The sequence below is a fragment of the Austrofundulus limnaeus genome, unplaced genomic scaffold (genome assembly GCF_001266775.1).
Source record: "Austrofundulus limnaeus strain Quisiro unplaced genomic scaffold, Austrofundulus_limnaeus-1.0 Scaffold450, whole genome shotgun sequence".
Classification (NCBI taxonomy): domain Eukaryota; kingdom Metazoa; phylum Chordata; class Actinopteri; order Cyprinodontiformes; family Rivulidae; genus Austrofundulus; species Austrofundulus limnaeus.
The window spans coordinates 241,494-253,073 of NW_013952852.1; the positions used below are offsets into that span (position 1 = coordinate 241,494).

The 11,580-nt window shown below is 38.8% G+C and overlaps 1 protein-coding gene across 4 annotated transcripts in view; it reads right to left on the bottom strand.

The window, feature by feature from the left end:
- The window catches only part of LOC106529520 (glycine-rich cell wall structural protein), a 19,715-nt gene extending 10,658 nt beyond the window's left edge, over positions 1 to 9,057 (bottom strand). The window contains exons 1-10 of one of the 4 annotated variants that reach the window (XM_014024975.1): positions 8,587 to 9,057; positions 6,787 to 6,834; positions 5,875 to 5,901; positions 5,672 to 5,731; positions 5,555 to 5,587; positions 5,383 to 5,457; positions 5,222 to 5,299; positions 4,535 to 4,564; positions 4,355 to 4,399; positions 618 to 1,448 (exon numbers count right to left, since the gene is read on the bottom strand). In XM_014024975.1, the coding sequence (XP_013880429.1) occupies positions 618 to 1,448; positions 4,355 to 4,399; positions 4,535 to 4,564; positions 5,222 to 5,299; positions 5,383 to 5,457; positions 5,555 to 5,587; positions 5,672 to 5,731; positions 5,875 to 5,901; positions 6,787 to 6,834; positions 8,587 to 8,716 (1,357 nt within the window). In that variant the 5' untranslated portion in view covers positions 8,717 to 9,057. The remainder of the gene's footprint in view (positions 1 to 617; positions 1,449 to 4,354; positions 4,400 to 4,534; positions 4,565 to 5,221; positions 5,300 to 5,382; positions 5,458 to 5,554; positions 5,588 to 5,671; positions 5,732 to 5,874; positions 5,902 to 6,786; positions 6,835 to 8,586) is intronic. The other 3 variants (XM_014024973.1, XM_014024974.1, XM_014024976.1) reach the window with 3 other exon arrangements.
- Between the last annotated feature and the right edge of the window lie 2,523 nt (positions 9,058 to 11,580).

The following is an 11,580-nucleotide window of genomic DNA, read 5'->3' on the forward strand; positions in this document are numbered from 1 at the left end:
CCCATGGAACAGGGCAGAGACCCGGACACAGAGCTACCGTGTTTCACAACCTGACACCTATCAGTCAAATAAGAGGAAAACATTTAACATCAAAGTAGATGATATTTACCAAAGTTAGGATAACTTATGGTCGATGCTTGTATACACGCCATAGGACGCTTGTGTGCTGTTGTTTTTCGAAAATGATGTCCGTCATTTGCGTCTTTGATCTTCCGTTTATGTAGCATACAGAGTAACAGTAACACTAAAGCTGAGGTAAATTTGGTCAAAAACAGTTTGTAAATACTGTAAATAAACTCTACAATTATATAGATGTGTTCAACTTTTAAGATGGTCCATACCTATATAACTGCAATATTAAGTGACGGCAAATATGATACAAGGCCAACATAATTACCAGATCTACCGAACCTAGTGGAGACAATCTTAAGTTTTCATTGATCTAACTTATTTTCATGTATCTCTACGTCCCGTTTTCACGGCCATCGGCACCAGAAACTGGACCATGATGCTTTGCGCTACACAAAAGATGGCTGTATCTGCGAAAAGGTCCATGAAAAAAAAGACATTACACGAATTGACGTTTATGGTTAATAATGTGAATTCTTTTCTCTTACTTGCTGCCTGTGTTTGCCCTCCAGCCCTTCTCGGCACATGAAGAGGATTTGATTCTCTTTTCGGTTCAGCTCGAGAAAAATCTGTTGCATCAGTAAATTCCTGTTCTTCAGGGCCCGAACGTTGGGTTGTACTTGCACCGGGGTTCAACGGGTCAAAGTATTGGTCTCTGATTTTGGGTCTGATTTTATCTCTGGTTCCAGTTCCTCCTCCGTCCTGCCCGTTTGCTTGGACAAATAAAGGATCTTTGGTTTTTTGCTGCTGTGAGGTGGAGAATAAATGATGCCTGGGATCTTGTGGAGGAGGATAGGTTCTCTCTTGTGGCGGTGGATTAATGCGTCCAAAGTATTTGCCTGCTTTGCCTGTATGGAGCTGTGGTACCAACCCTTGAGTTCTGCGAGTTTCTGATCCCAAAGGTCCAAATCGACTCATGTCCAACACCTCTGACTCAAGAGATTCCCAGTCTTTAGCTTTTGGTTTTTCTGGAATGAACGGGTCTCTGGGACCGTAAAGTTGTCTTCCATCGCCGGCTTCGGGTCTTCCCCCGTGTGTTTGTGGAACACCAGCACCAAGAAGTTTATCCTGCTTATCAAGAGGCATTGTGGGTCTAAGACTCGATGGTCGAATGACTGGATTAAGGTTTCTGACCTCGATCCTTGCGTGTATTTGAGGAACACTGGTCCTCCTCTCGATGGGCATTTCAGCTCCAATCGTCCCATCGTGTGTTCCGTACCCGTGGCTTTCAGCTCTGCTCTTTTTTCTTTTAAGATCTTGAAGAGCTTGGCCCGGACCGGCCACCTCGGGTCCGCCAAGATCTGCCTCAGACGACGCACCTGGCAGAGAAACATCATCATGCACTCTCAGCTTCCTGTAGGCTCAGAGACACAACAGCGCTTTCTCAGGCGGCGTTAGTGACGTGTGCAACAGAACCTTCAACGCAAGCGGATCAAGAAAAACAAATACAAATACAGGACCAGACTCTTCGGGGTCTGAAGGTAGTCCAGTTTGAAGGAGCAGGATTATTACCGCGATTAGGAAATATTCAACAAAACAAACTGGAGTCAGTCATCGCAACGATGTAAACACATAAAAAATGGCATGGCACTTGAAACACAAACGAGAGTCAGGACAAGACGAAGACACCGGACCAACACAAGCAGCTGTCACCGTGATTTTAAATGTTTTCTTTGGATTGGACTCAAGAGAAGACATGTTGATATAAAAAGCTGATTTACTGACGCTGAACCCAACAGATATGAGGCTGAAGCTGCAAATCTACAACCCCAGTTCCAATGAGGTCGTGTTGAACAAATAAAAACAGAACATGATGATTTGCAAATGGTTTTCAACCAATATTCAACTGAATACACGACAAAGACAAGATATTTAATGTTCAAACGGATAAACTTCATTGTTTTTGTTTTGTAAATATTCACTCATTTTGAATGTGATGCCTTCAACATGGACAGGTGGAAACAAAAGGCTGGGAATTGATAAAAACACACCTGTTTGGAGCATTCCACAGGTGAACAGGTTAGTTGGAAACAGGTGAGTGTCATGATTGGGTGAAAAGGGAGCGTCCCCGATGCTACGTTCACACTGAACACGTTTTGAGCACCTACAACGCGCCCAACGCTTCAAGTTGGACGAGCTACATTCAGACCGGGCATAGATTAGACACACGTCTGAAGACGGTTTTATGGGAGGAGCTTCTTGGTTTTTTTTTCCGGTCTGCCTTTAACGGCGGATGAAATAAAGATGAAATAAAGAAAACGGCTTTTCTTTATTTACTGAGAGCAAGCGAACGTTGCTCACACCAGATAATTAATTCACCAGGTAATTTAGAGGTGGTTTGTTCGGTTAGTTTCACCACTCCAGGAACCGCGAGCTAACAAACTATTTTTGTCCCGAGCCCAGTTTAACGAGCTGCTGACCCGCATCGGTGCTGATATCTCCAGCCCGAACACCGACTACAGGTGGTCCATTTCAGCTAAAGAGCTCCTGTCTGTGTTTCAGTTTAGTGGGAAACAATCAGGAAACCGTCACGTGGAAAAACGATTCTCTGTTTGGTTGACGAGGCACAGCGAGCAGCAAAAGTTCAGATTTTTGAACTCGAACGTTGGCAGCTTTGGACGCACCGCGTATACGGAAAACCCTCAAACTGCACCTACTGCTTCACTGCGCGTCACGCTAAATGCGCTAGACGTACCGCAAGACCCCTAGACGCACGTCCACTATAGACTTTGCATGTAAACCAGCCGCTCCTGCGGCTCGGTGTGAACCCAGCATGAAAGGACTGATCTGAGATGGACTGACACAAAGTGGAAAAGCGTCCCGTGGTTTGACGAGTCCACATTTCTCATTGTTTCTTTTTTTTTTTGGAAATCATGGACATGGTGTCCTCAGGACCAAAGAGGAAAAGGACTGTCTGGATTATTATCAGCGCAAAGTTCAAAATCCAGCCTCTCTGATGGTATGGGAGTACATTAGTGCACATAGCACCGGGTAACCTACACATCATCCTGAGCCTGATTCTGCTGGGAGGGTGAGTTTTTCCCTCTCAGCTGCTGCCGGTGTGCTGCTCAGGATGGGAGACTGTGACGAAGCAAGGATTTGGCGCAGTCTGCTGGCCTCTTTAGATTTATTTATTTATTTATTTACTTTTTGTGTACAGTGCCCTGAGACAACAGTTGTGACTTGGTGCTAGATAAATAAACTGAACTGAGTTGAATCTGTGAAGGCTCCGTGAATGCTAAAGGTTTTGGAGCAACATTATGCTGCCACGTTGCACGTGCAGAATGAGCCTTCATTGTCTTGCTGAAATCAGCAGGACGTTCCTGAAAAAGACGTGGCTTGGATGGCAGCACATAATGTTGCCATCCAAGCCACGTCTTTTTCAGGAACGTCCTGCTGATTTCAGCAAGACAATGAAGACGCATTCTGCACGTGCAACTGAAGTTGTTCATCAATGGACCTGTCACAATAACAGATTTTACTGGACGATAAACTGTCTCAGAAATTATTGCGATAAACAACGATATTGTTGGAGACCAGTTTAAAATAATATAATGATATAACAACCCCCGTTTACGGAAGTTTACGTTAAAATTTACATAGTGTAAAAAAAAAAACCAACTGTCTGCAATCACAAGGCGTCACCAGCTATACGAAGGCATCAGAAAACTGAAGTAGCTCCTCCGGCTAAACGCCTGTTCATGGGCTTTCATGTTACAGAGGTTAGAGATCATGCACCTGACAAATACCTGACGCCAGAGTGCGCTACTATATGCTACGAAGTACAGAAGAGGAAGACACAAAGAAAACAAAAAAGCAGGCAAATGAAAATTATTGTCTTCATTTTAATTTTCCTCAATTTAATTTATCATACGATTAATAAGAATGGAAAAAATTCCACCTACAAAGCTTCAACAATGTGTTGTCAGTTCACAAACACGTATCGAGTGTTGTTAAAAGGAAAGCTGATGGAGCACAGTGGGAAACATGACCTCGTCCCAGCTTTTTTTTTTGGAACGTTTTGAATTTCAATATCTCGTCTTTGTTGTGTATTCAGTTACACATGGGTTAAAAAGTGTTTGCAAATCACCGTATTCTGTTTCTATTTATGTTTTACACAACTTCACTGCTGGGGTTGTGTCTGCAGATTACACCTCTGATTTTGGTGTTGTAGAGTAAAAGTTACAGCCCAGAGTCGTGAGGCGAGGCGTGACGCTGCACTCACCTGGTCGGACTGCAGGATACCCGACGCCCGCGAAACTCCCGTAACCTGGAGAGGAGATGGAGAAATGTTCGACACGTTGCTTAGAGGCTCAGAGGAAATGTCATTTACTGAATTTACTTTGGTTTGAGTTTAAAAAAGGAACAACAAAACATGGTATTAAAGGCTGTAATGTTTCTGTACCTGGAAGAGCACCAAGACCAGCGCCGTAAACTGCAAAATCACAAACGCAGAATTAATTTCTCATTAAAAAAAACCTCATCTATCGGATGTATAAATGAGTCATTTTCATCTGTGAATAATTAAATATGATTATCCTTAACTTAGGTTAGACACGTCAAAGACTGAGGAACTCTAACTAAAGAAACAAAAGTTCAGTTAAGGTTTCAGGCTAGGATTTCTCTTAAAATGACTAAAACTAGAAAGAACAGACTTAAAGAAGAAACGTGTACTTGTATACGTGAAATACGTGGAACTACTACATTTTTTATAATCATAGTACAGAAGGTTTTTTCTTACAGTTATCTCTCAACAAAAAATGTCGTCAAGAAATTTGCACATAAATATGCTTCTGTAATCTTTCAGAACAAAGTTTACTGAGGAGAAAAACCCAAACAGAAGCAAAATGTTAATATTTTCTGTGTAAAATGAACATTTTTCAGATCATCATCCAAATTATCGACACGTCGAGGCAGTTTTTAATGACGGAGCAAAGTTTTAACCTGAATGTGAAGAAATTAAAGTGGTTTTATCCAGTTTGGTGTTATAAAATGTGCTTTAGTGGGTCTATATCCCACTAATAGACCGTACTGAAAATGGCTTCAAATGATTAATTTATATAATACATCTTTCCTCATCGATCGGTCGTACCACGTTTCCCCGCCTGGCCCAGGCCCAGTCCATTTGTAAGTCCTGGCCCCAGTCCCATTCCTGTGCCCAGACTGGCACCTGAAGCACAGAAAATAAAAACGGTACAAAAAGAAGGAGACGGCAATAAATAATCAGAGAAGCAGCTGAGGAGGTGAATTTACCGTAGGCTCCCTGAGCTCCGTATCCACCCTGCTTCAGACCTCCTCTGGACCCCAGACCGAGAGATCTGTAGCCTCCTGCAGAAACAAGGAAACCAGTTTTAATCTGCAACTCCAGGAAACTCACTCATTTTTAGAAGATTTGAGTTTTTTCAGTTTCATTTTGACTCGTTACCAACACCCAGGTGAGCTGCAGGATAACGTCCATCTGAGAATTAAAAATAAAACGAAAAATAAATAAAAATTTGACTCTAATGGTTCATAAAACAAATCTCAGAAGAGCTGAACTTACTTCCAGTTTTCAGGGCTTTTGTGTTAAATCTGCTGCCCAGGGCTCCAAGGGCTCCAGTAACTGAAACACAAAAGGATTTTTGTGATTATTTGGGTTCTTAGTGTCTTCGAAAGACTTTGAAAAAAAGAAAATTTGTAATATTTTGTCAATTTTCAGCTGCCTAAATGTGACTTTATTTATCAGTGAATGATTCAGAGACAAACCTCCAGGTTTTACTCCGACACCAACGCCTGAAAACAAAAGACACTGAAATGAGAAACTGGATCCCGGCGCTGCATTCCTGATGTTTTATGAGGAGTTTTCACTGTTGTATAAAGTACCACAAAGTGATGCTTGAGTAAAAGTACAAGTATCTTACCAAAAATATACTTTGGTAAAAGTTAAAGTCTCCTTTAGGAATATTACTTGAATAAAAGTCTTAAAGTATCTGATATTTTTTGTACTTAAGTATTAAAAGTCAAAGTATTGATTTAAAATGAGCAGTTAGATTTTCTGTAAGGACATTTATTAGGAGGTGACCTCCCCAAAAACTGCAGAAATGACTGTTGTATTAAAAGAATGAATGGATGTTAAATTTAGGATGCACTAGTCCAGCTGTTTCAGTTTATATACATATATCAAGGCTGCACAAAGCTTTTCCCCTAAATGAAAATCTATCTGAGGGCTGCGGCCAAATGTAAGAATATAATTCATGAAATACAAATACTTCTTAAGTACAGTCCTTTGATTTGAATGATTCTGTCCTGCTGCAGTGTGACATGATTTGTTTGTGTACAAACTAATACACTATCAGAGTTTTATATATTTATACTTCTCATTCAACCACAGTTTCATTCACTCTATCTAGGAGGCTCAGTTTATATGGATAGTTTTTATTTTTTACAATAACAAGCTGCAATGAAAACAAGCAAAAATGAAATAAAAGTAACAACTTTCTTGTCTTTTTTTTAAATGTAAGAAGTAGAAGTAAAAAGTAGGCTGAAAAATAATTACTCAAATGCAGATGCCCAAAAATTCTACTTAAGTACAGTAACAAAGTATTTGTACTTAGTTACAACTCTGGGAGTTTTATTTTGTCCTTGTTAAAATAAAAATGTAAGAAACATAAAATGTACCTCGAAGTGGCAGTGCTCTCCCGTACGCCACATTTTGAGGAGCAACCCCTGGAAAATTGAGAAAATGAAAACGAGTCACGTTTTATTTAAAATAAATTCAGATTCTTCTATCAAAACGCCCGGCTCATTCAACAGACAGATGCTTTTTTGTGATGTTTACACTTCTCAAAGTATTTATCTATAAATATTTTCTGACAGAAATCCACCGATCAGCTCAGTTATTTCAGAAACACGACTGGTTTTTGAATCGTCTGCTTTAAAAAACGGCTCTGATTTGTAGGACAGACGTGACCTCCTGACGCTCAGCTGACACATTTTCTCTGCTCCTGACACTTTGATTTGATGAAATCACAGAACAAAGGACTTCAGAGCTCAAATATTCGGTCTCACAGACTCGACATTTGACACGTAAGTGAGACCGAGTCGCCGAAGGCGCCGAGTCATCTGAGGCAGGACTGTGAAATCAGACGGCTTTTCACAAATTTAAACTTTTACTAGACTTCAGCATTAATCAGAACCAACACTTGCAATTTAAAATCTTTCTCCTTAGATTTTTAGTTATAAAAACTACCCCTTAGCAAAAACTAGTATTTACAAGTATTCATTAAGTATAAAATAAAAGAGTATACTTCCAGTTTATTTTGTATGTACTTATCTGAGATATACTTAACCAAGTTTATCTTACACTATACTTGACTTGTACTAAAAGTTTAAGAGTACTTAGTCTATATCTTAAACTTTTGGCCAAGATAAACTTTAGTATTACACTGAAAGTAAATTTTTCACACAGACAGGTTTATTTGTAGTATATTTCAAGATAAAACCAAAAGCATACTTAGAAGATTACTTGTAGTATACTTCTAAGTATACTTTTATAAACGTATTGTGGGTCAATTTAGTCCTATACTTGTTAGTAAAATGCTCTACTTATATCAGTGTACGTGGTAAATAAAGTACACTTAGGGAAATACACTTTTATATACTAAAGTATATGAAAAACTTTTATATACTAAAGTATATAAAAGTGTATTTCCCTAAGTGTACTTTTATTTACCGCGTACACTGATATAAGTAGAGCATTTTACTAACAAGTATAGGACTAAATTGGCCCACAGTATAACGTGGTAAATAAAAGTACACTTAGGGAAATACACTTTTATATACTTTAGTATAGTCAAGTACATGTCATTGACTATACTAAAGTGTATAAAAATGTATTTCCCTAAGTGTAATTTTATTTACCACGTACACTAATATAAACGTATTGTGGGCCAATTTAGTCCTATACTTGTTAGTAAAATGCTCTACTTAAATCAGTGTACGTGGTAAATAAAAGTACACTTAGGGAAATACACTTTTATATACTTTAGTATAGTCAATGACATGCACTTGAAGTATACTTCTTTTTGGTAAGTTTATAAACTAAGGAAGACATTATAACAGTATAATTAAAGTATACTTTTTATAAACAAACAAAAATCCCAATTTAGTACAAACAAGTATTACATCAGTATACTTTCTAGTACACTACAAGTACATAGTGCCCTATACTTGATATACTTAAACTTATATTCAAGTACACTTAATAAAATGAACTTCAAGTATGCTACTTTTTGCTAAGGGAGAGAAACAAGTAAAAATATGAAAATAAAATGATTAAAAAGGAGAAAAAAATATCAGAACGGCTAACGCACTTTAAAAAGAAACATCAAAATGAAGAATATTACAGCTACCTGCACACTGAGAGTGATCTGAGATCTTGGACGTTTACGAGAACTTTAACTGAATTTCATTTCTTACCGCCCTGCAGAGTTTGCTGAGTGAWGCAGAGGAGCAGCGACGCCTGCAGCAGGACTGGGAGCAGCATGGTGCAGAGAAGTGACGGTCCTGAAGTCAAACAGACACTCTGGTACTTAAAGCGCCGCCGCATCTGGGCCCCTTATATATGTTGGATGTTTTTTTTCTTTTTTTTTTCTCTGGCTCACTCCCACCGACGGGCCGACACACACACACACATCTGACCGAGCCGTGTGTTTCCATTAGCTGAGAATGTACATATCACACACATATGTTCGTACAAATAAAGCGAGTTGGTCTATACTTTGAAAGTCACGTTGCACGCTGAAAACAGAGGACGTCTGATTCGACAGGAACATTCAAACTTTCTCAAAACCCCGACACTATTTCATGAGGTTTTTATATTTAAAATGTGCCGTAAAGTCTTTGTACTTTTAACATGTGGGGTTTCTGTGGTTCATGAAACCTGCCAACACTTTAAAAAAAAGCTTAAGATATATGTGCTAAAATATTTATCCGTTGGATTAAAAAAAGTTTAAAAAAATACAGATTTACTGCCTTGTTGAACTGTTTCCTCTTAGTCATCACATCTGTAAGAAAAAAAACATGAAATAACATCAACAGGATCTGTTTGTTCTCTTCAAACATCCTGGTAAATTGTAAAGTAAATATGACATCATCATTTTATATGTGTGTGTGGACAGGTTTTTCCTACAACGTGGGGAAAATTTTACAAAAAAAAGCAGCCAGACATCGGTCCCCACGGGTCCAAATGCAAATTATGGGTGGACCAAGATTTAGGTTAGTTTTAAGGTAAATGGTCAGGGTTAGGATATAAAGTAAAAAATAAATGAATGGAAGTCAATGCACGGTCCCCATGGGGTTCAAGAACAAACGTGCGTGTGTGTGTGTGTGTGTGTGTGTGTGTGTGTCGGGGTGGCGCCTCCACAACTAGATGATGCTTAGGTGAAATAACACACACTACTAATGTAAAGGCAACAGAGTGAGATCAGGCTGTTGAGATCATATAGTCCACATGTGTCAAACTGAAGGCCTGCAGGCCAAATGTGGCCTGCAGATCACTCCTGTCTGGGCGGCCAAGGTTTATTTTTAACTTAATATGAAAATTGTTTGTATATCAATGCTAAACTTTAAATTTATGATTAAATGCAACAAAATAAATACATTTAAAAGGTGAAAGATAATACTTGTCCTGCCTCTGAGCTGTTGGCTTTAAGTAATAATRTCTCAAATAAACCAGCATCAACCATAAACTACGTTTCCCATAATGCATGTCGATCCATGGGAATTCCCTCGGAAAGTGGAGGAGTTCAGAATTCAAGATGGTGGCTACTCACTACAACTCAGAGTAAAACTTTTACYGTTACTAGTATTTCTGTTTTATTTATTACTTTTCAGTATTTATAAGAGGACATGTTAAAACACTGTTTCTATACAGGAAACACCAGGTAGAGCTCAGTTAGTGTTTGTTAGCGGTGCTCAGCTGTAGSAATGGGACGAGGACGTTTCACGTTTAGTCAAGGTTAAAGTTAATTACGACTGGCCCTTTGAGGACCACCATGACGCTCATGTGGCCCCTGATATAGACGGTCTTTTATTCTGAGTTTTCTTAAAGCAAACGTTACGTCTTAACCTCGTGCACGACAGCACCTGAACACAAACTAGAAAACCACGTGTTATGATTAAACCTGWTGTTCTTTTTCACGCAGCCCGAGGAAACTTTGGCCTCACGTGCGGACCACCACATCGCCTTCCCTGGTGGTACGAGGACAAAGACAATAACACAACTCCCATCTGACTCACCGCTCCTTCATCCATGATTCACCTCTAAACATTTATCTGTCTGCATCTGTCTCATCTATAAGAAGAAGTGTGGCATCTTTTATATTTTTAAAAGATGAGAGGAGGTGCAAGTTTTGGAAAGCATGTCTGGGTTACACTTTCTGTATGACAATAAGACTAAACTTATAATTTAACTACTTAACTGAGCAGATCTGTGTTATTTTACTGCTKTACTGAGTTTTACTCAACTTCAGCTGTGGTGAGGTCGGTTTTCTTGGTTTATCTGAGGTTTTACGCTCCTTTTAATCCAGCTTGAAGAACCCCGTGGACCACCTCCAGGGGGCCCAGTGTTTGGGTTCGGCTCTGTGTAGCATGTAGTCCAAGGAAAGAAACAAAGAGGCCTTATGAGTGACTGGATTCAGGCAGGTGTTTCAGCTTACAGCTCATAATCTGGGTTCATAAAACAAGTTAAATTTAAGACTTTTTAAGACCTCTTTAACGCCACTTGAAATTTATTTTAAGACCAACTTCACAAAAAATAAAAATAAAAAAACAATACGAAATCAAAAAGAAAAGATTTAGATGAGATGAGATGCATCAGGACAAAACAAAAAATAAAAAAACTTTGCGACAATTTTACCCAAATATTTACTTTAACAAAACAAAATTTTGTTAACTTTAACTTTTTTAAAACTAGATAAATGTTGAGATGGATTACAATAATCCTGTTTAGCTGCAATGTGTTTTTTAAGACCTCTGAAAGATTCATTTAAGACATTTTAATGCTAATTAAGGCCTTATTTTTGGACTGATGAATTCAATGCCAACGAACAGAAAACTGTCTGTTTGGTCAGAGATAGTCCTGGATTTGATTGGTTTTAAAGGGATCCCTGATTAGTTGTAACATTAGACTTTATTTAATAAACATATATTTTAACTGTAAAACAAAGCCTGTAAAAATACTGTAGGCTGTTTAGTTTTTATAATTTTTCAATTAAAAGTTTAAAAATATATTACACGGACGGGGCCATTTTATTTACACGCAAAGCATTCTGGGTAAATGATGACGTGGATAGGTCCTCGGTGCGAGGCTGCTAGCGAGCTATATCCACCCTGAAGGTTAATCTTGGACAATATTTGATGATTGACTCTTTAAAATGAAACCAGAGAGCGTTGACTAGGGTTGGGCATAAT